The sequence below is a fragment of the Falco punctatus genome (assembly GCF_963210335.1).
Source record: "Falco punctatus genome assembly, chromosome: 5".
NCBI lineage: Eukaryota > Metazoa > Chordata > Aves > Falconiformes > Falconidae > Falco > Falco punctatus.
The window spans coordinates 11,131,496-11,158,259 of NC_137584.1; the positions used below are offsets into that span (position 1 = coordinate 11,131,496).

Sequence of the window (26,764 nt, forward strand, 5' to 3'; positions counted from 1 at the left end):
CAGACCTTTTCACTATAACTTTTTCACTGTGTGCAACTGCTATTGTTGTGAAAAGGTAAACAAATGAACTTTACCCAGACCTCTGTATCTTAAGATTTTTTTGCAGAGAAGATGCCATAAATTTTGGTGATTTATATTGTGAGGCTAAAACTTGGTTTGAAGAGTAAGATTGTAAGAACTGATTAAGAGTTAGGATGGGAAAATAATTGTCTCCAGAAAAACATGATGGGATGTCCCAGGACTGTGAATTAATATCAGAAAAACCTCACAACAAAAGGAATTCTAGTACATGCTCTGTTAGCTATATTTGAGAGTCAGCTTTGCGGTTTGAGTGGTACCCTCTGATTCCGTAATCTGTGTAGTTGGTGAATCTTTATTATACTGTAAACATTGTTTTCAGATAGCTTGATATTAATTTCTTTTCATTATTAAGCCAAGTGGCATTCATAGGCTCAGTTTTAATGAATTTGTGCTGGCAATGAGGTATTTCCAAAATGATGCTTTGTACAGGTAGTCCTGTTTGCTCCAGTGGGATTATGTTTGGAAATGTTGCAGATTTGCAGTGGAAGTGAAAGACAAATGAATAGGAAAAGTGAAAACACAGTATATGACTTTGAGCAACTTATTGCTTAGTCTTGGACTAAAACTGCTTCAGGCTTCTGAAAACAGTGAGGTCTGTTCTTGCAATGAGCCTAAGCAGTGGAAATTAGATAGGTACTGAATTTCTCTGTGTTCAAAGAATTTTGAATCTGGTCCTGTGGCTGCTACGGTATAATATAGGGATATGTTTTTATCAGTGAAGGTAAAACTTAACTGTGATGTTATAAGGCCACCTCAAATGTTTAAGTTATCTTGCTAAGCAGTCTCTCAGCAGTGTCCTGTACAGGGAGAAAGGCCACAGGGAACACGCATCAAAGAATCAAGCACTTCTGTGTGTATGTGGCTCTCGTTTTGTAGATCCCTTTTGCAGTTTTTGCTACAGTGGGGCCATTTCATTAAGTCCACCAGTCAGCGCTCCTTTCCTGCCATCAAAAGCCAGCCACTGCAAGAGGAAAATTGAACATACGCTATAGACGTATGTTAAACATTAAACAGAGACACTCCTTTCACTGCACCACTTTAGACCAATAAGCTCCATTTTAAGCAGTGGAATTGCTCTGGTGTGTTAGGTGAGACTCACGCATCCAGCTGACAACTGGATTTCACAGACTAACGAGCTGTTTCCTTTGTTCCAAGCTGGCTGGAACAAACTCCAGGGAGGAAGGAGGTACAAATCTTATGAGTGGAAAGATGGAGACTATTTTCTACTGTAACTGTGGCATGAAGGAAACAACGCTGAAAATTAGTTGTAAACATAAAATGAAATAGCTGATAGATCTGGTAAGCGATAGTCGGGAAGATAAGAATAGTACTATTAAATAAGAAGATACGGTTGTCAGAGAAAAGACTGTTTGACTCAGGTAAAAGTTTCCTTTATTTACTCCCCAGAAAAAAGTTACACACATGAGGATGAAGACGAATGAATGAAATAAAGTTATTTACTTGAGAGTTAAAACCTACCTAAATGAGCTGCAGCATATTTAAGCACTGGCTTCATTCCAAATCTGATTAAAGCCATTTTTATTTTACATATTCTAAAACATGACTGCTAAGTATCTTGCATGGCAGGAGATAGGATCATTCATAGTCTAAAGTTAAGTTTAAGCGTTTTGTGGAACTACAGATGTATATTATTGAAACTAATATTGATGGGAAAAGTTTGATTTTGCCTTTATGATCATTTTACTTTTCCATTTGTATCTTGCTAACTTTTGCTGTTTGTAATTTAGAGATAATTTTCTGTTTTCTTTCTTGCAGAACGTGGTTCACCGCGTAATTTGGTTACCACAGACATAACTGACACTACAGTTGGGTTATCATGGACACCAGCTCCAGGAGCAGTTAATGATTATAGGATAGTATGGAAATCACTTTATGATGATGAGATGGGAGAGAAGAGAGTCCCTGGAAATACAGTGGATGCTGTGCTAGAAGGCTTGGAACCAGAGACTAAATATAGGATTTCAGTATATGCAACCTACAGCAGTGGAGAAGGAGACCCAGTAGAAGGAGAGGCTTTTACTGATGGTGAGTGTAGTACAACATTACCACTGTTTGCAACGTTCCATTCTTTATGAAATTATCATATTTTAAAGAAAATGGACCTTATTTTTCTTCACCATTTTTTTGCTGTAAAGTCCCTCCAAACAAAAATGCCACCTCAAATCAGTCAGTTCTGGCTTTTTGTTTGACCATTAAAGAAAGGAAAATATTTTCTATGTAACATAGGTTTGGATTCAGCAAGAATTACTTCAAACTTAAGGTGTGATTTTTGTCTGCAAATTACTCTGAAGCCAGCCTTTCATGGGTTTGGTGTGACTGCTGGAAATCAGGTGGAAGAAATGTTATGAATAGAGTAAGGAGGAAAGGTGGGGTAAATTCCTACAGAATGAATAAATTTCCTTTCCAAACTATTGCCCTTTCCAATCTTCACAGTCCTCAAACTGAGACTCACTGGGTGATTTTGATGTTTGTTATTTACCTTTCCCAAGGCTCTTCTTTTTTCTTACTTGCTAAACATTCTGTAGTATTAGTCAAGGCAGGCTCAAAACCTCTCGTGCATAGCAGGCAAAGTGAAAAATACTGAGAGGCCAGGGATAGCTTGTTGCCTTATTGCAAGAACTGGCAAGTAAAGGAACCAGAATGAATGAAGGGGTGCCCTGGATCAGCCTGAATGTTTCTGTTTGTCTAAAGGGGCCATGTGAACTGGGGTTGTGTAGTCTGGAGAGGAGGAGACTCAAGGGGGACATTATTGCTCTCTACAACTACCTGAAAGGAGGTTGTAGGTAGGTGGGGGTAGATCTCTTCTCCTAGATAATGAGCAACAGGATAAGAGGAAATGGCCTCAAGTTGCACCAGGGGGGGTTTAGATGGGATATTAGGAAAAAATTCTTCCCTAAAATGGTTGTTAAGCATTGGAATGGGCTGCCCAGGGAGGTGGTGGGATCACCACCCTTAGAGGTATTTAAAAAAATGCGTAGATGTGGTGCTTAGGGACATGATTTAGTGATGGACTTGGCAGTCCTGGTTTAACAGTTGGACTGGATGATCTCAAAGATCTTTTCCAACCTAAATTATTCTATGATTCTATGACTCCATGTGAAGACAGGGCCTGAGGGAGTGCTCCAGGGAGGCATCATGTGTTCAGATGTTCTTGTACTCTTTCTTAAGCATCTGTTTTGACTGCTGTGGAGACAGGATGCTGAACTATGTTAATGTTTGTCCTTCACCCATATAGTTGCTCTTAAGGTCTCGCAAGAGTAGTGATTGCTGCTCTTGGTTAGAGCTGACTCCCCAGCATCAAAGCAGACTGCTGTCCCACATCTTCCTTCCTTCTTCAAGAACAGCAGCATTAGCTGTCCTGCCTTTTCCGGGTTAAGCAGGCAGCTTAGCCATATCATTTGTTGTTTCTCTCAGTGTGCTGTCTGAGGGAACTGGCTGCCAGGCCTACCCATAGACCCAGACCTGAGGCTAACTAACATTGCATCTTTCTGGTACAAACACAAATAGAAATTATCAGTTCCTAGGACTGGGAGAGGATACTGTACCCTGCAATTCCTGCCTTACCATGTGATGAAATACTGACCAATCCTGGCACGCCAAGAAGGTTCTATTTTGCCAAAACCTAGATGGCTTGTTCCAGCTGACAGCCAGCATTATGTACCTTTCAGTTCACTTCAGATCATTTGTAACTTTTGTACAGCCTGGAAAATATTTCTGAAAAGCCAAATGCTGCAATTTGTAGAGAAAATGCTTTATTAGTCCATGTGCTTATTTCAGCACATATACTATCCTGCAAATAGTGGTGAGTGATTTTCTGAGCATTTGGAAAGTCACTCAACGCTGTTTGCAGGATAGTTTGTGTGGAACCCAATACCCAGCAGTTTAGCTATTTACCGGTACCTTATCCGATCTGTAAACTCAAAACTTAGAAAAACTTGATTCTATAGGACATTGTGTTCATAAAAAATAATGGCTTTATAATTCATCATTTTCATTTGAGAGTGCTGAATCCATTATTTAACAGATTACTTGAAAGTGTGACTAAATAAAACTCCCAATTATGCCATACTTTCCTGTAATTTATACTTCCGTCTTTTTTTTTTTCTCTGTAGTAGAAAGCACACTTATGTTTAGTCCATTTCAGTTAAAAAAAAATAAATTAACAATAGCCTGTGAGATTCCTCTGTGTCTTCCCCACAATCAAATACTGTAATTTTAAAGTGGGCAATTTTTTTTTTTTAATAGAGCAGAATGAATTTTTTAGGCATGAATTTGAATATATCTTCATATGACAAAGTAAACATTTATCTGTATTTTTACACTGAAAAGTGTCACCAAATGCCAGGACTGTGACAGTAGACAACGAGACAGAAAATTCAATGAGAGTTACATGGCAGCCTTCACCTGGGAAAGTCTTGTCATATCGTGTGTACTACCGACCACGCAGTGGAGGAAGGCAGATGTTTGGAAGAGTAAATGCTCCTGCTACAAGTATAGTGTTAAAGCGACTTAAGCCACGAACTACATATGACCTCAGTGTTGTTCCAATTTATGATTTTGGACAAGGAAAATCAAGAAAAGCAGAAGGAACAACAGGTATGCAAACTTGTACAGGATTTGATAATTAAAGTTTTGTGCTTAAAATTAATAATGATGATACATAGAAAAGTGTGATGGAGTCTGCCAAGATCATGAATTTACAGGCAAATTGAGGAAAATGTTAGAGATTTAGGAAAGCTTGATTTGTTGGAAACTTCACTGTGGCATAGCCTGAGCACAGCTTTTTGTTGTTGATACTGAGGGTATAAAATATGGTTGAAAATATTGGACTTGTTCGGAAAGACTGTCATCAGAAGTCAAAACAGTGTTCTGTGAGGAAGACAGTATATCAACAGACTACCTAAGTGTTGTCCGTAGTTTCATAATTTGCCTTTTGATTGTGAGTATTGATTAAAAAGCTACCCATCATCCTACTACTTAGATTTGTTTTCTTTGGTCACCATATTTCCTGTGGAAAAACTGAGGTAATAAAATGGAGGAGTAGATAATTTTGAAGAGTCATCAGTGGAAGCCTGACCTCAGAGGCCATGCTCTTATGGACAAGGTGTCTTCTGTCTCAGAAGCTGAAACTTTAAAACATTTATTAAGTCCTGGTGAAGGGATTTTTGCAGTAAAAGCAAAAGTAATTTTCTGCTTTGCCTTTAGTATGCATCTGATGCTGGTATTTAATTTTGTAAGGAAATGTCCTCTTGACATCCAGAGCAAATCAACCAAATCTAGAGTCAGTTTTCTGCTCCCACAGATAGAAAGCCATTACCAAATGAGAATTTTTTTCAAGGTATTTCTACCCATATGGGACTAGTGCCATTCGCTGAGGTACACTATAAGTACTTCATGCCATTCTTTGTTCTTTGAACATATGTCATATCGCATGATGATGGGAAGTAAGAAACGAGTCTCCTATCAGTGGAGATATGGGTACCTCTATTACTAGAGGAAGATTTCTTTTTAAATTAAAACGTTTTTGATGCAGAGGAGCCATGAAAACTTGATCAGCTCTTGACCAACACTTAGTTTTTCAATATTGAAAATTATACTGAGAAAAATCTCAGATCATCCAGCTGCTTTTGATTTTTGACCTGTTCATCATGACACGAATATGCCTCCTTGCTTTCAGTGTAAATAGTTGTGGTGGTAATCACTCTTTGGAAGCCAGTGGAGCCTGAATGATCTTGTTAGTTGAAGCTGTCACGATAAGTCAAGGAGTATCATCAGAGATGAGACAGAGAAGCTGTATTTTAACTTGTGAGTGGGAATGTATCTACAGTTTTTCAGCAGCATTCACAGTCTGTGAACATTTATGATCTTTCATCTACAGTTAGACAATTACATAGGCACAGGGATAAGACAAACTTATTTTTTTCCCCTCCACCATTTCACTCCAAAGCTATAGCTGTGACTTTGTGTTTACTATAATTCCCATTTTTGCAACTTTGAGGTTACACTGCTGCAGTTTTTTATGACTGCACTTCAGAGTTGCACAAAAGCAAAAGTGATGCAGAAGGTAGTAGCAGGCTTGTTAACTGCTGTCTGTGAATGCTGACCTGCACCGGCCAGCCGTTAGTCTTCATAGGAAGTTGCTCTTGACCTAAAAACCTCAAGCTGTTTGGCTGGCACTCCTCTGAAGAATTATTTTTTGACATACTGCCACACCCGTGGTTGGTGAAGTTGCTTGAGCTGCCAGGCCCTGAGCCTGTAAAGGGAGAGAACTGTTGGCAGGACCTTCTCTATCAAAGGGTCCTTGCTTCCACCCTGTCCATATTCTGACCTCTGGGACCCAGGGATTTGAGAAGGAAGGATGTTTGAGAAGTGATACCGGTGTATGAATACTGGCTGGGTGTGACTTTTGCCTGCACTAAATTCTGATTTTTCCAGTGTTGATTTGAGAGGAAGCTGCTTCCATTTCTCTCTTTTGGTCTACATGGCTCACCTACTTGTTGCCATTTAAAAGAGAAAGGGCTAGTTTAAGCTGGTAATCTAGTCTTTCTTCATAATTAGTAGAGAGGAAGACTGATGGTGGTTAGTCCACCTGTTGTCAACATTTATTGTAAGATCAGATGGATGTTCAAGGTAGGTGAGATGAATTGTTATCTATCCCTCAGTCACTTGACTGTAGAGGGAGCCTTGGTAACAAACTTAGCCTACATACCTACTGGTTAGAGAGCTAAAATTAGGTGAAGTGAATCTCACCTCTCACATCTCGGTACTCGTCTTTATGTCAAAGGAAAGGCATGAAGAGTTTAGGACTACTACTAATACTGGATTTGTATATGGATTTTTACATAAAAGCGTACTTTTTGATTTTTTTCCAATAAGCAGGCCTGATTTAAACCCTTTCTTTCCATCCTTGCAGCCTCTCCCTTTAAACCACCTCGAAATCTGAGAACTTCTGATTCTACTATGTCAAGTTTTCGAGTAACCTGGGAGCCAGCCCCAGGGCGAGTGAAGGGGTACAAAGTAACTTTCCACCCTACTGAAGAAGATGGGAGTCTTGGAGAATTAATAGTGGGGCCATATGACAGCACAGTGGTATTGGAGGAGCTTAGGTATGGATAATAATTAATGTGGATTTGTTGTTGTTGTTGTAATTTTAAATAGCTTTAGCTTAGGGTTTTTGTTTAATCATGATCTGGGAATGAAACACCTGGCAAAATCTACTGTAAGTAAGAAAGTAATTTTGTCAATAAGCTGTGAGGATCTTGTTATGCAGTTGCTGAAAGACACCTGGCAGGGCTCTTTCTGAGATTATTCATTCACATCGCTTGTGATATTCTCACAGGAACTGAAGGAGGCAAAGTTGTGAGCAGAGGCTGTGTTCTGCATTTTGCATATGAGAAAGCTAATGGGATACTGAATAAAGCTGGGATTTCTAAAGTTTCCTCCCAAAAGATCCTTACCTCATGTTTGTTAATAAAAGCTTAGTTTAGTTCTTGATTCATTTTCTCAGAGGCCTGGATTTATAAAGTAGGCTTCAGACCATAACAAAATCTGTTATGCAAATATATTAATTATGTTAAAAATAGGATCATGAAAAGTCATAGAATCATAGAATGGTTTGGGTTGAAAGGGACCTTAAAAATCATCTAGTTCCAACCCCCTGCCATGGGCAGGGACACCTCCCACCACACCAGGTTGCTAAAAGCCCCATCCAGCCTGGCCCTGAGCACTCCCAGCGATGAGGCACCCACAGCTTCCCTGGGCAACCTGCTCCAGTGCCTCGTCACCCTCACTGTGAAAAATTTCTCCCTAATCTCTGATCTAAGTCTACCCTCTTTCAGTTTAAAGCCATTCCCCCCTGTCCTGTCACTACATGCCCTTGTAAAAGGTCTCTCTCCAGCTTCCTTGTAGGCCCCCGTGAGGTACTGGACAGCTGCTATAAGGTGTCCTTGGAGCCTTCTCTTCTCCAGGCTGAACAACCCCAGCTCTCAGCCTGTCTTCATAGAATAGATGCTCCAGCCCTCTGATCATCTTTGTGGCCCTCCTCTGGACTCGCTCCAACAGGTCCATGTCCTTCTTATGCTGGGGGCTCCAGAACTCAATGTAGTACTCCAGGTGGGGTCTCTATGACAGCTCATCAAAATCTCTGTTAGAGGGGGACAAACCTGCTGGCCATGCTTCTTTTGACACAGCCCAGGATATGGTTGGCTTTGTGGCTGCAAGCACACGTTGCTGGCTCATATTCAGTTCTTCGCCCACCAGTACCCCCAAGTCCTTCTCCTCGGGGCTGGTGTCAATCCATCCACCGCCCAGCCTGTATCTGTGCTTGGGATTGCCCCGATCCACGTGCAGGACCTTGCACTTGGCCTGGTTGGACTTCATGAGGTTTGCACAGGGCCACCCTGTCAAGGTCCCTCTGGATGGCATCCTTTCCCTCCAGCATCTTGACCACATCACACAGCTTGGTGCTGTCGGCAAACTGGCTGTGGGTGCGCCCAATCCCACTGTCCATGCTGCCAACAAAGATGCTAAACAGCACCCGTCCCAGTACAACCCCTGAGCAGCGCCACTTGTCTGCCTTGGACACTGAGACATGGACCACAACTCTTTTGAGTGTGACCATCCAGCCAATTCCTTATCCACCAAGTGGTCCATCCATCAAATCCATGTCTGTTCAGTTTAGAGACAGGGATGTTGTGTGGAACAATGTCAAATGCTTTGCACAAGACCAGGTAGATGACATTGGTTGCCCTTTCCTCATCCATCAGTGCTGTAACCCCATCATAGGTGTCCACCAGATTTGTCAGGCACAATTTCCCCTTAGTGAAGCCATGATGGCCGTCACCAATCACCTCCTTATTCTCCAGGTGCCTTAGCATGAAGGATCTGCTCCATGGTCTTGCTGGGCATGCAGGTGAGACTGACTGGCCTGTCACTGCAGGTCTTGCTTTTTAAAAATGGGAGTTATGTTTCTCCTTTTCCAGTCAGTGGGAACTTCACTGGATTGGCACGACTTCACAGATATGATGTGTAGTGGCTTAGCCACTTAATCTGCTAGTTCCATCAAGACCCGCAGATGTATCTCATCAAGTCCCATGGACTTGTGCACTTTTAAGTTCCTTAGATGGTCTCAAACCCAGTCATCTCATGCAGTGGGTGGTTCTTCATTCTCTCAGTCCCTGCCTTTGCCTTCTGCAACTTGGGCAGTGTGGCTGGAGCACTTGCTGGTGAAGGCTGAGGTAAAAAAGTTGTTGAGTACCTCAGTCTTCTGCATGTCTGGGTAACCAGGTCTCCTGTTTCCTTCTGGAGAGGGCCCAAATTTTCCTTAGTCTCCCTTTCCTTGCTGACGTACCTATAGAAGCTTTTCTTGTTGCCCTTGATGTCCCCGGCTAGATTTAATTCTGTCAGGGCTTTACCTTTTCTTACTGAGAATTGCGCAAACAATTTCTCTGTATTCCTCCCAGGCTACCTGTCCTTGCTTCCACCCCCTGTAGGCCTCCTTTGTGTTTGAGTTTATCCAGGAGCTCTTTGTTCATCCATGCAGCAGTCCTTCTAGTGTGGTGTTTTCTTTTTTTGGTTTTTTTTTGTTTTTTTAACCCCCTGACTTAAAATTTGTTGGGATACATTGCTCTTGAGGTTTGGGTCTTAAATTGCTTGAATGAAGGCTATACATTTTAAGTATAGAATCTAGAATCAGCTTTTAAATTATCAAAACTTTGCTGTCTTGTGGAAGAGCTATTCTTTGGGCTTCAAGTTTTAGCACCTTCTTTTCCATGGGGGATTGTTTTCCTGTGAGAATTTCATAAGTGAAGTGTCAGCATCGAGTAGCCAAATTACTTCAGTTATGGTACATTTGTTTATTTTACATTTGTTATTGCAGGGCAGGAACTACCTATAAGGTAAACGTTTTTGGAATGTTTGAAGGAGGAGAGAGCAGCCCCCTGGTTGGACAAGAGATGACGACACTTTCAGATACTACTTCGGAGCCATTTTTATCTAGAGGTAAACATGGAAGGCAGTCTTTTTGGATAAAAAAAAGACCAAATATTTGTCAGTGTTTTCTTGCCATTTTTCTGATAAATGCACGTAAATATTTATTTACAGGATTCAGTATACTCCCTACCCTGATGACATAACCCCTAGTCTGAAATGACCACTCAGTGTGCCCCAATCCATGGTTCTAGTCCTTTGCACCCTTTAGATGATCTTACAGAGATGATAACTCAGGAAACCCATGTTTTGCTGATTACTCAAAGCCATCTGCATTGCATTTTCAAGCTATCCACATCTGTGTTAAATCACATAAGGTCAAATTCTTGAACAGAGATCATGGCTCATCTACAGGGGTGTTCACAGGAGTAGAACAAGGAATTTTAAGCAGGTCTTTAGCCCTTTGCTTGCCCTTATATGATGACTTTTCCTTTTAAGACTAAGATGACATAATGAACAAAGATCTGATAGTTGGGAATCTCCTAGTGTTATTGTGTATTATTTAAGTTTATATTCAACATAACCAGTATTTAGGTTGTTGGTGTTTGGTTGTTGGGTTTTTTTTACTATAGAAGGAGGAGATTTAGTTCAGAAATGCAGTTGCTGAGTGCTCTCCAATATCTGGGAGTTTCTCCCTCTGTAGCTAAACCTTCCAGTCAAAGTTTCTAGAATGTTATACCTGATCCCTTTGTATGGTTAACGGGCCTTTGCATGCTAATATTGTGCCCACCATACTCTCAATTAGTATTGGATGAAGAGGGTTTCAGGGCTCAATTCTCCTTCATGGAATGTGTAAATAAGCAGGTCTTTGCTTCGTAATAGCCAAGTATACACTTAGATGTAAAAGCTTTTCTACTCTGTCCTTTCAAGGCTTGCAAAACCATCACAGAGAATTTGGTGAGAAGAAAGAAACCAACAGCAAAGGCTTTTCAGAATTAAATAAAGAAAAAAGATTTCTGACAGTTGACTATATTCTTTTCGCTTAACCTCTTTCATGCCTTGTGTCCACACTGGGCTGTGTAAAAAATACTCACCTTGTGTAACTTTATTGGCAAAATTTTAGAAACTTCTTAATTAATTGCTATCCCACTGTATCTACTACAAGAGGGTAAAACTGAGAAAAACTACATAACAGACCATCAGTGACATTAGAGTAAAGGTGTAATAAGAAGTCTGGCAGAAAAATAATTGCACCAAGTGGTTTGTTATTTTTTATTATGGCAGCTGTCATTTCTGTCTTCAGTGCTATATTATTTAAGCTAACCAGTTTTAAAAATGCATGGATTTAAGTAATGGTTAATGTGAAGAATAAATTTTATATCTGGGACTGTAAATGTAATAGTTCATTATTTATTAATAGGGGGAAAAAAATCACCCTAGGTTTGGTGCCTTTGCTAGAATTTTCCATGTGGGGACCTATGGTAGTTGGAAGAAAGATAAAAGTCAAAATAGTTTAACTTTTATATTGTACATGAAGCTAACTTTAATTTCCATATTAAAGTTATGCATGCAATTTTTTGAACTAACATGGTTTTACTTAAAACCTACTCCCAACTGATTTTATTGTCTTGACTAAAGACTAGATCTATATTTTCTATGCAGAAGAAGATCATGCTTTTAACTCCCAGGTACAAGGAATAGTTATATTCATGAGTCTACAGTGTTGGATCAATTATGTGGAACATAAATGAAATCACAATATCTTTCAACTGTGATGAGTGTGGCTGATTTTTCTCAATGGGATTTCTTCCATATAAAGACCAGAAGCTCTGATGGCAGGAAGCCAGAAAATTTGCAGCTGGTAACACAATCTACAGGAAAAGAGAGAGAGCAAGGATATATTTTTTTTTCCAAAATGGCTGTGGATAAAATCATTGTGTCTTTCTGTTTTGTGTAAATATTTTGTGACTTTCCTTGTGATGAAAACAATATGATGAGTATTTTATTCTGTAATTTGTAAACTGAAGATATATGAAATAACTTCCTACCTTTTCAGAACATTGCAGCTTTATATAAATGTTTGTTCTTGCCCCCTCTCTATCTCTTCACCTGTGTTTATGTTTGTGTATCTTCTCTAAATTGTGTTCTTTCTTTCCTGTATGTGCAAACTTCTATACCACTTGTATTACTATTTCCTTTTCCCCTGAAAATTCAGAAATGCTATTTATTTGAAAGTGGTTGTAATATATACTATTAACTCTACTATTACATAGTTGAAAATTAAGCAGTAGTTTAGCTATCTGTGACAGACTAAACCACTGTAAATCTGGATAATCTGATAATGCTCACTGCTATGTCAGTGGTTAGTTTAGTAATCTTTTGCAAAACCTCTGAAATCAAGTTATCAACCAAAGACCAGAACAGATTATGACATAACAATAGAGAAGAGCACTGGCCTTGACATTTGTGAAGCCTTATTTATAAAACGAAACATACATGAAGAAATTTATACAGCTTTTGCCATGGAACCAGTGACTAGTGTGAATAACGTTCACAAATAGGTCATACTTGACAGCATGCCAGTGAATAAAACTAGAGTTATTTTGGAAACTAACTCATGGCATGTGTCATATAAAAGGATAGGGAAAGAAAACGATCATGCTAAGGCTGTATGTTTCTGGTTGAAAGCTATCATGCTAAGTTTTTATTTTTCTGGTTGACATGGCAGGTTTAGAATGTAGAACCAGAGCAGAAGCTGATATTGTGCTGCTGGTAGATGGCTCATGGAGTATCGGGCGGCCAAATTTTAAAACTATCAGGAACTTCATTGCCCGTATTGTTGAAGTTTTTGATATTGGTCCTGACAAAGTACAGATTGGTAAGTCCTCATATGTCAGAGGGAAAATGAGGGGTAACTGCCACACAGCCACATAATAACTGGGTAATGATGGCCTTTTTTCCAGGTCTTGCACAGTATAGTGGAGATCCCAGGACAGAATGGAATCTCAATGCTTACCAAACCAAACAGAGTTTGTTAGAGGCTGTAGCTAACTTACCATACAAAGGAGGGAATACTCTAACAGGTATGTTACACTTCCAGGATTTTCGTTAAGCTCCAATAAGAATAATTCGAGTAACTGACCACAGTATTGTTCGATGAGCGCAAATTTGTCCATGATGGAAGTGCCTTACAATTCAATTCAGTCTGGGAAGAGAACAGGCATATAAAGTCAGTGGAAGTCTGGAGAAATGTGATGGAGAAGAACTTGAGAGATTAAAAGCTTGTGTTGCTGTTGGGCTTATAAGAAGAAAAGGCACTTCCATGTGAGGGTTGGGATGAAGATGAGGTGAGGACCCAGAAGGGAGGCTAGAGGAGATCAGATAGGAGGGTGATGCATAAAAGGTAAGAGGTAAGAGACTTTGAGAGGGCTGCAACAGTATCAGTTGCTGATAATTCTAGATGATGGGCTGCAACTTGATTCTGAGTGCTTCCAGAAGGAAGTAAATTGTGGAATGATGTTGTCAGAGTGAAATTATTGGGATGAAATGCTCTCTTTTACCATGACTACTATATGGAAATATTATGTAGTGATGGTTACCTTCTTTGTATCATGCTAGGAATGGCCTTGGATTTCATCTTAAAAAACAACTTCAAACAAGATGTAGGCTTAAGACCCAGAGCTCGCAAAATTGGTGTTCTCATCACTGATGGAAAATCACAAGATGATGTAGTCACCCCTTCAAGAAGACTCAGAGATGAGGGAGTGGAACTTTATGCAATTGGTAAGTATTATATGAAGAGGTGGCCTGCACCATCCCCCTTTTGCCCATCTGCTAAATGCCCAGAGAAGTGGCCACATATATAAACACCTAAAAAGGTATTCAAAGAATGGGTTTAGGGACTTAAATTCATGGCATTATGTTTCATGGCCATAATCTCTAATAAGTTTTGTTTGCATGTCTTCTTTGTAAGGTATTAAAAATGCAGATGAAAATGAACTGAAACAGATTGCAACGGATCCAGATGACATCCATGCTTACAATGTTGCAGATTTCTCCTTCTTGTCTAGCATTGTTGATGATGTTACCACAAATCTGTGTAACAGTGTGAAAGGTCCAGGTATGTCACATTTTCAGACTAATTCATCCTTTTTCCATTTAAGTGCTTGCAGTGCTAATTCCTTTTTATTACTTATTGGGAACACTGTGTGGCCCTGGGCTGTTTTTTCAGCTGCTGGTGTGAGGAAGTTATGCAGACCACCTGGACTACCCTGCAGGGGTTCTTCCTTTCCTTTCAACAATGACTGTGTTATACCTAACGCAGCATGACATGGCTGGAAGTGCCTTCTTTTCTTCCAGACTCAGGAAGGATGTTACTCAGTGTGTCACCTTTTTGCTCACTGTGGCAGGTTCTTTGACGATAGTCACCCAATAAGGAAAATTTCAACAGCCCTGCTCTTTTCAAGTATTAATGTCTGACAGTCCAAAAGCAGAGCCGAGCATGGAAAAACAGTAATGTTAGCTGGTGGTTCTACAGTGAAACACTGTTTTTGAAGGTGGAGTAGGAATGATAGGGACCTTGTTTGTTCTTGAGGGTATGATGGTGAGCTATCTCTTCACACAGTTGTTTTAAGAATTCCTGAGGAAATAGAAACATGAGTGAGCACATAAAGTGGTTTCCCCTGCCCCCTCAAGCAATTTTTTTGTGCCTCATGTTTTATTTCTGATGATATAAGATAAATTAATAATTTTTAAATTTGCTTCCACTTGTAGGTGATTTGCCACCTCCCTCTAACCTTGTTATTTCGGAAGTGACACCTCGTTCTTTCAGACTGAGATGGAGTCCACCTCCTGAGAGTGTTGACAGATACAGAGTTGAATATTATCCTACCTCTGGTGGTAGCCCTCAACAGGTTAGTACCATATGTTCATCTCTGACATTGTCCATAATAACCTTGGACTTCCACATCACAGTAATATATTTCTGAAGTTTGTTCTGTGTATGGTATAACAGTAAATGAAAAAAAGCTCCCAAGGTCAAGAATATCATGCCTCAGTAAATGATACACAAAATTATGAAAATTAGGAGCATAAAGATGACTTTAGCGGTTTTGGTATCATGAATCCAGGAGTAAAATGTATTTCTGAAAAGCCAGTTGACTTGTGTTTCTAGTAATTCCTTTCTGTCCATATTCCATTGTCATTTATTGGTTTAAATAAGTCTGTAGCAGAAATTTTCTGAGCATACTCATGGGTAGGCTCAATGTCCTTTTAGTACATTTTCTTGACAATAGAAAAAAAGGCAGTGGGTGATACAGGTTGTGAGGTAGTACTTAGATTAACATTGTATGATGGTACTTTGAATCTGTGCAGAAGCATAACCTCCAAACTGTTTAATGCACAGGGTCAAACTCATCTTGTGGTTATTTTCTACACAGAGAGCCAGCAACAGGCAACTCTTGATTCCAGACAATCTGAATTGCTCATTACTCACTTCAACCACACAGAATAATATTTAGGAGAATGAAGTTAGGCATCTCTGTGTACCTAACTCCGAACTTCCCACCTCTGAATGTGGCTTTTAAATCTTAACTCAGATTTGACTCATGGAGAATTTAGTCTTAGTAAATCATAAAATCAGGATTTGGTCTTTGATTAAGGTTAGAGCAGTCATTCCAGTTCACACTGACTTTACAGCTTGACTCTTTGCTGGCATTTCTGTTCTGCAAGGTGGTGCTAATGCCATGTGCTGCAACCATCTAGACTATCTTGGGTGTTTAAAACTTTTTTGTAAAGTGGTAACATACATCCCTGGCACTTTCTTTATGTTGCTGAGTAATGTAAAAGTATAAACTATGTGTGAAAGCAGGATGCACAGTGAGTACTGCTAGATATATCCAGCTCTATTGAGAACAATTGCCCCTCTAAGGTTTCCCTACGGGTTGCTTTGCAAAAATAATGGTATACTGTCAGACAAAATACATAGAAGATTAAGACCATACTTATTTTTAGTTCCATACCATTGATTTTTGAAGGCTTTCATAAGGAATGATGTTTTTTTCTTAGAGATAAGATTACAAATGCATTTGTTGTACAGTGGCTAACATTGCTTCTCTTTTATGTAGTTTTATGTAAGTAGGATGGAAACAACAACCGTTCTGAAAGATCTGAAACCTGAAACAGAGTATGTTGTTAACGTGTTTTCTGTGGTAGAAGATGAAAGCAGTGAACCTCTAATCGGCAGGGAAACAACTTGTAAGTTAGAAATGGAACTTGAATAACATATTAACAGCCAGTTTGGCATCTGGGAAACTGTCCAGTAGAACTTTTAGCACTATGAGTTTTCTTCTTAGAAGAAGCAAAATTTTTAATTTGAATGACCAAATTGTGTTGTGTTACAGTGGTTGTTCAGATCTTGGCCAGGAAACTTTAGCAAAGTGAAACTGCAGTGTAGTAAAAAATGTTTGTTCCAGCTTTTTTCCAGGCTTATAAAGCATGACTGTACAAGACTAGAACAACAGACATGAATTACAAGACAGAGTTTATAAATTCCTGAAATCTGGTCATATACAAATGTGTACTCCTTCATTTTTATACTATGTAATTAATTCTTGCTACTAGCAGCCAGAATACTATAGAAAATCATTCTAATTTTATAAGATCAACAAAAAGCAATTCAACACAATTATGTCACTTCTATGAGACATAACTGTGTTTCTATTATTAGCTGTCTACATGATTGATTTTAGATATATTTATGCTGAATGCAACAGAGTGACTTTGCTGCCTCTTTAAGAATATTGAACGTTAGCTGTTCATTGCAGTTCTTTGATTGTTTTGTATTAGGCTTGGTATAAACCCTTAAAGTATGCATATGGTGTTTATGAAATCTATGGCAGCTTTTGATGTTTATTTAATAATTTCAGAAATATAGAAAACAAGAAGAAAGTACAAAAAAATCCTTTTACAGATCCAAAACTAGTCATGTTGTTTCGTATTGGAGCATTCATGTGAGTTAGTGTTGCTTTTTAGATTATTCAAGTGTTCCAATGCAGACTTGCAAGATAATTTTAGTTATGTGCATAGCAAATCTTTAGCACATTCAAGATATGATAACCTTTATCTCATTCTTAAACTAAGCACCACTTAAAATACCACTACTTGCAGATCACCTTTCTACTACCCATAATTTACCCTAAATACCTATGTGCAGTATTCTCAGTGATACTTTCCTGTGATGTAAAATATGAAAGCTGAAGAAGGTGAAGGAAATAAATTAATATATATTTTCTATTTGAAAGTGCCAATCTCTTCAGTTAGAAACTTGAATGTTTATGACATTGGATCAACTTCCATGCGAGTGAGATGGGAACCTCTCAATGGAGCTACTGGTTATTTGTTAACGTATGAACCTGTGAACGCCACAGTCCCAACCACAGAGAAAGAAGTAAGAGAATTTGTCTTTATTTCCTGTATGTACCAAAAATAAATTAAGAAAAACTGATAGATTTCCTTGATCTATCATAATAGTCAAAAGAGATTGCATGTAGTTCTTGAAGTGTGGTGAACTTACAGGGATATTGTATACAATGACATCAGTCAGGAAGCTGTAAATATACTCTCAAACTCACAAACAAAATTCCCTTGAAGTGAAATCATTGCTTGCTTTTCTGCCATTGCTTTCTTCAGTTTTTAAACATGGTGTGTTATTTTTCATGTGCAGATGCGTGTTGGACCATCAGTGAATGAGGTGCAGCTGGTAGATCTCATCCCCAACACTGAGTACACTTTAACAGCTTACGTATTGTTTGGTGATATCACCAGTGACCCACTAACCACCCAGGAAGTGACATGTATGGACACCTTGATTTTTGCTTTGTTATTGTTTCAGCAATATTTAATTTTAATTTTATTTAATGTAGAATTTTTTATATATTGTTTTGTTTAGAAGACCATCTTTTCCATGTCTTATGCATTTTATAATGCTCATACATTTCTAAAAGATCTTAAAGGCAATTTCATTGAAAAGGGACCAACTATTAAAAGGGAACATGAGATTTTCCCTTGAACAATGAAGGAAGTTGGCTTGACAATCTTGGGGTTATAGTGTTTTTAAAAGGTTTCAATTTTGCTTGCATTAACTTAGAAACCTTATTCCTGAATTCAGACATTCTCTTAGGTATAGAAAATGCTAAGGGAACATGTCATATCAAGAAAAAAAATTGAACTGAGCATGGCTTCCTTTTTCATACTGTTCCTTAAACACTTCCTACTGGCAGAGGCATGTTTCTGGGCTTGATGCACACAGTATGGTTATTCATATGTTCTTAAAAAATGTTAAACCCTTAACCATACATGAAAAGTGGCTGTTGTCACCAAAAGTTATGCTCTTAAGCCCTGATACCTCTAGAAGTATTGTGCTTGTAATTTACAAAGGTGAAGCTACCATAATTTGTAACTATCATGGTCATTGCTGGGACAGTAAGCTCCTAAACTGTCTCATATAATTGCCAGAGTAATGAACTTCCCAGAAAGTTATTGCTTCCATTTCATTGAAATGCATGGAAAGAATTTAGTTCCTTCTGTGAGAGACCTATACTTCTGCCATGAATAGCATTTTCACTTACTACTGTCATTATTTTTACAGTACCTTTGCCTGGACCCAGAGGCTTAACAATTCAGGATGTTACTCACAGCAGCATGAATGTCCTTTGGGATCCTGCCCCAGGGAAAGTTCGAAAATACATCTTAAGATACAAAATAGCTGATGAAGTTGATGTAAAGGAGGTAAATGACAGGAGCATTTTTGAAAGTACTGCAAGACAGTTTTATTTTGGGAAGCTAGGTTACTAAATAGTAGTAAAAGAAGTACTATAAACCACCGTTGAGAATAAAGAACATCAGTTCATGGTGGTTGCAAGGCAGTGATTTCCTGGAAACTGAATAAGTATGAGGTAGATTTCTTTGAGTACTCCCCTCTTCCTTCTCCTCCAGAGAGGAAAAAATCCTCAAACTGATGAAGTTTTTCCTGTGCTTTGATAAACAGCCATTTCTACTCTCTGCTTAAGTGTTGCCAAGCTCTAAGAACAGCTTACAATTGGAAGGAGAGGATTGTATGTCAGCCCCTTTGCCTGCTGTCAGAATATGTGTGAGCTTTGTTGGAGATATCTTTTGAGTCATGTGCAAGCGTTCCATAATTGCACTGCTAAGTACGAATCAGCTCTTGGAGAATTAAATGTGGTTTTTTAAGGGAATGAGAATTTTCTAGAGACACAGTCTGCATCCTCATTTCCAAAAGAAAGAACCAGTGAAAGATCCACAAGTAGTACCAGTATTGGAGACAATATGCTTTGCAAGGGAGTTAGTAGGTAACACTCAATTCAGATGGAAATTTAGGGCTAAATGGCAAAATTAAATGCAGAACAGTTTTCTGGGTTTTCTGTTTTCTTTGTGTGTGTGGTTGTTTTTTTTTTTTTTTTTTTTTTTTTTTTTTCCCAGGAATTTCTGCCATTTAATCAAATGCAGAGTCAGAACTTAAAATTCTGAAGTCATTATTTTTATTATATTTCATTATTTTTATTCTTAGGTTGAAATTGACAGACTCAAAACCAGCACTACTCTCTCTGACCTTTCCTCCCAAACACTGTATAATGTAAAAGTTATTGCTGTATATGATGAAGGGGAATCCCTACCGATAAATGCAGAAGCTGTTACTCGTAAGTTTTCCTAATATTCCTTCTTGGGTTAATTTTTGCCTTATGTTCTATGTAAGTTGTGTGTTCTGCAATATGTTACTGAGTTTAGGTGGAACTGTAATTTAATCTATCTGAGAAATATTTCACATGCATTTGTAGCATTATTTGCAATACAATAAGCCCTGGGAATCTTCAATGAGTTCAGTGTCTTACTGCAGTAAACACTGAGCTTCAAATCTGCAGAGGTAATAGTCCAGCAACTGAAGCAAAATTAGTTCTATTTGGAGGCTGAAGGAGGAGTATAGGGGTAGAATTAGTAAGGAAATGTGAGGGCAGAGGAAAGGTTTAGCAAGTCTATGCAGAAACTTAAGACAGTAAAAAGCTGGGGCATATGCTAGAGGATTATAGAGACATGATCTTGCTTCTGATCCAATAAAGTTTTTCTACCATGGAATACTAAGCCAGTGAGTGATCTCAACAAAGAGAGGCAAGGAAATGGTGTTGCACAAATGGTAAAAGCTGATCTCCATGCAAGAGAAGCGAAAGACCGAAAGTAGAAAACTGATATCAGGGAAGCCCTCATCCTGATCTAGGCTTATGATTTAAGAAAACAGCTAATCAGAAGGGCTAGAATAGAAATTAGTTTGTTACCTTATCACTGCCCCTCACTCGGGGGGGGGGGGGGGGGGGCGGGGAGGGGTCAGGGAAAGGGAAAAAATGCACACGCTGCCGCTTTTTTCTTCTGAATTTTTCATTTAGTAGCCTGGATTTTTTAGTAGCTAGAGTTTTTTTCCCTTGCTTTTGTCTTATGCTTTTCTTCTACAGCTGTGGTTTTGTGTGGATGTGTGTGTAAGGAAAAAGATGAAAGCTCTGCCAAAGAAATTATTTTTAGTTTCATTCTCTGGTTTTACCTATTTACGCATTTCTTCCCTGTGGCTATAATATTTTGCCTCCTTAACCTACAGTTAACCTCTGTGAATTCTTTCTAAATAAGTGGTTTAATGCAGTTGTGACTTATTTGGCTTATGTAAAGAATTTTAAAATCTGGAAGAAGCTCATGTAGGAGCTTGACCTCTGTGTGTGTGTGAGTTCATAATCACTTCTTTCAACTTGAAAATGTAAAAGCTAGGACTTCAGTTGTTGTAAGTAGGTGTGTAATTTGTGATCTCTACTGAGGTCAGTAGAACTATGTCTGTTTTATCAAGTGATGACCTAGTGATGTGACCTTATGAAGGACAATTTGGTTAGGGTAAGTGGGCTGGATTATGTACAGCATTTTATTGCAGTCATTAGAAGTAGTGAGAGAGGAATCTGCTACATAATCTCCTAAATTCTTTGTCTGAGTAATTCCTTGGTTTAACTGTATTTATTTCATAGTTACATTTGGTGGAATACTTTTCCTTTTCTCATAATAGAACCTGTGCCAGCACCAGTCAATCTCAGAATCACAGATGTAACCACGAATAGTTTCAGAGGAACTTGGGATCATGGAGCTCCAGATGTCTCCCTATATAGAATAACTTGGGGACCCTATGGAAGATCAGAAAAACAGGAGGTAAGAATAGACAGTCACCATAAGATTTTGAGGGCAGTCTCTCAAAGGGTATATTTTAAAAATCAGAAATGTAATTAATAAATAGCCTATAACTTCCAAGCCCTCTTGTTGTGGTCAATGGAAATTCAGTGAGAAGGTGTAGAACACATAGTAGCAGCCACTTGTAGCACTGTTAATGTGAAAAATGTTACTCTGTTACATCCCACTCTGGTTTGGTTTGTTTGTTTTGTTTTATTTTTTTAAAACTTTTTTTTTTTTTTTTTTTAATTTCTCCACAAGACTATCTTAAATGGGGATGAGAATAGTTTGGTCTTTGAAAATTTGAACCCAGATACATTATATGATGTCTCAGTTACTGCCATCTATCCTGATGAATCAGAAAGTGATGACCTCATCGGCAGTGAACGAACATGTAAGTAAATAAAGAGTTTCTGCATGTTGTTATTCATAGTTATTAAACCAGAAGGGATACACATCCAAGAATTCCTAAAACTATTTCTATTTTTTTCTAGTACCCTTGGTACCTATCACCACGCAAGGTAAGAATCTGAATTTCCAGGTACAGTATTATTAAAGAAAACTCATAACTACCTTTTTCTAAACTGTGGGGAACTTTGACATTAAAAAGATGAGATCATTTAATAAATATTATTGTGTATTTGGAAGAAAAATAAGCACTAGATTACCACATCTACTATTTTACAAACATTACAGTTTATGTTGTCTTGTACTTAATACATTCTGCTCTTGGTCAGGCATTCTTGCAGCCCTAAAAGTATGAATGAAGTGTTTGTCCCTGCTTTTTGCTTGAATTCTGTATTTATTCTTTTCTTCATCACATTTCTCAGCCCCAAAGAGTGGCCCACGAAACCTTCAGGTGTACAATGCAACTTCACACAGTTTGACTGTGAAGTGGGATCCTGCCAGTGGCCGAGTGCAGAGATACAGGATCATTTACCAGCCTATCAGTGGGGATGGCCCTGAACAGTCGGTAACTAATTTTGAAGTGCTATAGTTATTCAACTTTAAATGATAGGTCTGAAAAGTAATCCAGTAGGATAATTTATTTCCAAAGCACAACAGTGTGTGGTTTTCATCACAGGTCATCACAACAGATGACCTTTTAGGCGAAGTTTTTTATTTATAGTGAAGAAGTATATATTCCACCTTTTTCTTCCTCCCCTTTCAAATCCAAGATAGAATGCTCGTTATGGAGCAAAAATAACTTTGGATACTGCCTGTTTTCTTGAAAAACACATAGTCTATAGATATAACAAGAATAAAGTTAAAATGTGTTGTGGAACAAGTTAATCAGCATATGAGACTAGAAGTCACAGATATATACTTCTCACAGCAATCAGTAATATGAATTACTGTGACTAACTTCCACAGTCTAGTTTTGCATCGTTTTCATAGTGTGGTTTGTGTGCTGTCAGAGGGACTTTGCTATGGAACATATTGTGGACAGTTGAGGCTGTCTCTTACCATGCTAGGGACAGAATAACTGTCCAGAAGTGGCAGTTGCAAAAGCCAATCTCTGCAAAACATATGCTAGGGAAGTGTTTAAGGTATTTGAGTGTCTTTTAATATGATTGAGCAGCTGTAATGATAGGGATAGCCAGCACCCTATGATCAGCCAGCTTTCCCTGCACTGTCAGCAAGAGCTGACTACTGGCGGCCTACGCAACGCAGCCTGGGAATTCAGTCAGCCTGTTTATCAGAAATGTGTGCTACTTAAAAATGCCTAGTCTGCAGTGGGAGGCTGTTGTGGTTACTGCCAAATGACTCAGAGGAACAGTCTCAGATGAGAGCCATACTCATTTAGCTTGTTCCTGTATTCAAAGATCACACATATTCAGAAGCATATCTAGGAATGCTTACTTTAGAATCAGTTGGATACTTATGCCCCCATTTTTTCTCTCTTCTGAACAACACACATTTGAGTTGAGGTAATTGAACAGTTGAATGCAATTTTAGTGAGGAATTGCTAGAAGAATAAGGAACAGCAATAAGGTTAATTAATACCTGTAATTAATTGCTGGTACTGGAGAGAAAAAAAGAATTACAAGCATTCTGTTGAAATTTGTGCAAATTAAAAACTTAATAGACTTAATTATTCACAACTGGACAGAGTTCAGCAGTGACAGTTGGAGAAGACACCTCTTTTTAAGGAGAGCACACAGAACACCTATGCTTTATTCTTGACATTTTAATGTTTGTTTGCAAGTAATTCTCAGTCATATGATAGTAATTCCTTGCCTGCTTTTTTTGTGCATATTTGATTAAACTGCAGTTGCTGGGTATGCAGTAGCAGTGTGCCCACTGAAATATTTAAAATAGAATTTCTGTAAGTTTTTTTATTGCTCTGTCTGATATTTAATGGCCTCAGCACCAAGAAAGAGCACAGGTGATTTGAAGACAGATCTGCAAAAACTTCACACCAAACTCCAGAGACCATCACAATAATTTAGGCTCAGGTTTTAAATGCAAATAGATACTAAAATATGGAGGCAGCCAATGATGGGATGCTAAAAGCACTTATGATTTGAACTAAAATTTGCAGAGTTGAGTACAAGTAAAAAAAATCCTTGTAAATTAAAATAATATACTTCTATAACATTGTATAAATGCTCATTATCATTTCTTCATCATCAGAAGCTTTTAAGTGTTATGAGAAGCTTATTAGCTGAATAGGCTTTGAAAATGTGCAGATAGTCTTAACAAAGGATGCTCTTGATCAAGTGAAATTTCACGCAATTAAAAACCAAAAAGGTAATGATTCACAAATGCTGAAGATCAAAGTATTATTCTCAGTGCACTGTAAATATTATACTTGGTGGAGATTATGATCACAGGATTATATGTAAAAGAAAAATTGAAGTGAAATATGTATAATGATTTTGGACTCTTAACAAAGAAGTTTTAGAAACTGAAGTATCATGCTGTAAAGTTTTTGAAACCGTGGAGGGACATTGTTGATACTGTATCAAATGTACATTAGAGATCTACAGAGTGTTGTAATTTATTCTATGCTTGCATTCTGAGAGTGAAGCATAAAGAGTCCAATTCAAAGTCTGTCAAAATGAATAAAAGACTATTTCAATATGATATAGTCAGAGGCAATGCATAAAAACAGCTTTGTGCTGGCACAGAACTGACAGTTCGTATATAATTGTGGTTATATGCAAGTTTGGAGGTCTTAACACTGGCGTTGTGTCACTGGACTCTGTCTAAACTTGCTAAAATGAATATGTACAAATATTATTATTGTTCAATCTGTCTACTGTTAGTGTCAGTCACTGTGATATAGTGATATGTGATACAGTGTTTTTCACTCTGCATCCAATGCTTACATTCTTCACTACAACAGTAAGCATAAAAGGGGCAGCATAAAAGGGATTTAAATCTTTTTCTTGTGTTTTACTGCAGACTGTGGTTGGAGGGCGGCAGAACAGTGTGGTGATACAGAAGCTGCAGCCTGACACACCATATGCTATTACTGTGTCATCAATGTATGCAGATGGTGAGGGGGGACGAATGACAGGACGAGGCAGAACCAGTAAGTAACTTGAGGTCTTCTCAGTAGATGTAAAACAATATTGATGTATTGCTTTTGAAATTAGCTGAGAAAAATTTCCTGTGTTGAAATTCATCCCATCTGTAATTTTCATTTGTCCTTTGATGGGTTTAAAGTATCTAATGTAAGAAGGTCTGTCCGTCTGCTGGTTGTAGAGAAACCCTGGACCACTACCTTAGACTGGATGCCCAGCTTTTAAGGCTGAGATAAACCCTAATGGTACTATGGAACTTCTTCCTCATTTTGATCTGTTTAACTGTTTTATGGCACATTTTAGTAAACACCTTAAAGCATCTGAGGGCATGTGACTCTCATATGTGTGCTGGGAAGTTTACTATTTTCTTGTTAGCACCGTCAGTTCAGAGGCTGACCTTTACAGTATGCACTTTGAGACTCTACCATCTTGCGTTGGTTGACAGCATTGTTTTGATCGTGTTGTAGAAAGCGCTAAGTGATTTGCTACCAGAGGCACTTCAGGCATAAAAAACAATCCACTATTTTAATTAGTTAATTATTTAACTATAAATTTATTAATTAATTTGTTTACTCCTGAGTCTACAATGGAAAGTCAGACATAGCAAGTATTTGGTGAGGAATTAAGAAAACAATACTAATGAACTTATTGTATAATTCTGAAATAGTGTCCAGAAAGGAATCTTTCTTATTATATTTGGTGTTCCTTATGCTGTTGGACAGGACTGATGTGTTGTTATTAATGAAGAAAAGTACCATTTAACATGAACTATTAAACCTGGTTTTTAGATTTCCTAATGATATATTATTGCATAAGCATGATCTGACAGCACAGGTGAGAGAATGTGGTTTTACATTTCTGACAGCTCATTGATCTGTTTTAGAACCTCTCACTACTGTGAAGAACTTGCTAGTTTATGATCCAACCACCAGTACTCTGAATGTGCGATGGGATCATGCAGAAGGAAGTCCTCGCCAGTATAAAGTATTTTATGGACCTACAGCTGGAGGTGCAGAAGAAATGGTAAATGCTTTGTGTGGATCTCACTAACTGTCTTAGGCAAATTGCAGCTCATGGTGCTAATGTAAGAAATACTGCTGAGTGAAGTGGATCTTGTTTGCCTTTGCACTGGCTTTTTTTTGTTTGTAACTACCCTGGAGAAAATGCAGAGCACCTCCATGAAAGTCAGTTACTTCCATATGTATTACAGATGTTTGATTTTAATAGCAGACCTTCAGCGATTAGTTCTTAGCACAGGGATTTAATACCATGTACATTTTTTTTGTTTATTTATTCTTAGGGCAGTGCATGTGAATGTAAAGCTGACTTCAGAGTGTACAAAAGGCTATAAAGTTATCAGACCTCATTTCTACCAATTTTTACTGCTAAGAAGTCATGTGACTGTAGGCGGTCAGCTGGGGTGATATTTGTGAAAACAGAAAAATCCACACAGGTGTCTTATTCTAATCTCCAAAAACTACTTAATTGCTAAAGAGCTAAAACAATCTTGAAAATGGGAACCCTTATTGTAGGCTGGGAAAATACTGTTCTTTCCCGCTTGTGTTTCTTTTTCCACATCTGTGCAATTTGATGAGCCTGTGAAATGAGGAATGCATGAATTGCCACTGTTTCAATAGCAACTAGAGAGCTACTGATAAGTATTGTTAAATTGTTAAACGCTGTGGAGTTTTACTTTCTAACACGAGCTGCCTATTACTTATTGTGATTAGCATGTTGTAGTGTTATGTAATATTTTTTAAAAATTATTATTTATAAAGTGACCTTTTAGTGCCTCTGAGGTTCTGAATAGTAGTCATTAAAGAGATCACTGCTGTTCTGCTACTTTTATTAGTAGAACAGTATCTGGACCCAAAAGTGTAGATAGATGTAAGGTGTTGTATAGGAGAGCATAGGACTTAACAACCATTTTTGTT

General features: G+C 38.2%; 1 protein-coding gene across 8 annotated transcripts in view; it reads left to right on the plus strand.

The window, feature by feature from the left end:
- COL12A1 (collagen type XII alpha 1 chain) overlaps positions 1-26,764 on the plus strand; it is a 106,493-nt gene that overhangs the window by 32,336 nt on the left and 47,393 nt on the right. For 6 of the 8 annotated variants that reach the window (XM_080388153.1, XM_080388152.1, XM_080388155.1 and 3 more), the window contains 20 exons: positions 1,858-2,127; positions 4,432-4,698; positions 7,016-7,208; positions 9,980-10,101; positions 12,758-12,907; positions 12,993-13,112; positions 13,648-13,812; positions 14,003-14,149; positions 14,803-14,942; positions 16,155-16,284; positions 17,331-17,476; positions 17,753-17,882; positions 18,677-18,816; positions 19,616-19,745; positions 21,140-21,279; positions 21,559-21,691; positions 21,792-21,818; positions 22,128-22,270; positions 24,709-24,838; positions 25,714-25,853. In XM_080388153.1, coding sequence (XP_080244279.1) covers positions 1,858-2,127; positions 4,432-4,698; positions 7,016-7,208; positions 9,980-10,101; positions 12,758-12,907; positions 12,993-13,112; positions 13,648-13,812; positions 14,003-14,149; positions 14,803-14,942; positions 16,155-16,284; positions 17,331-17,476; positions 17,753-17,882; positions 18,677-18,816; positions 19,616-19,745; positions 21,140-21,279; positions 21,559-21,691; positions 21,792-21,818; positions 22,128-22,270; positions 24,709-24,838; positions 25,714-25,853 — 2,963 coding nt within the window. The remainder of the gene's footprint in view (positions 1-1,857; positions 2,128-4,431; positions 4,699-7,015; positions 7,209-9,979; positions 10,102-12,757; positions 12,908-12,992; positions 13,113-13,647; positions 13,813-14,002; positions 14,150-14,802; positions 14,943-16,154; positions 16,285-17,330; positions 17,477-17,752; positions 17,883-18,676; positions 18,817-19,615; positions 19,746-21,139; positions 21,280-21,558; positions 21,692-21,791; positions 21,819-22,127; positions 22,271-24,708; positions 24,839-25,713; positions 25,854-26,764) is intronic. The other 2 variants (XM_080388158.1, XM_080388159.1) reach the window with 1 other exon arrangement.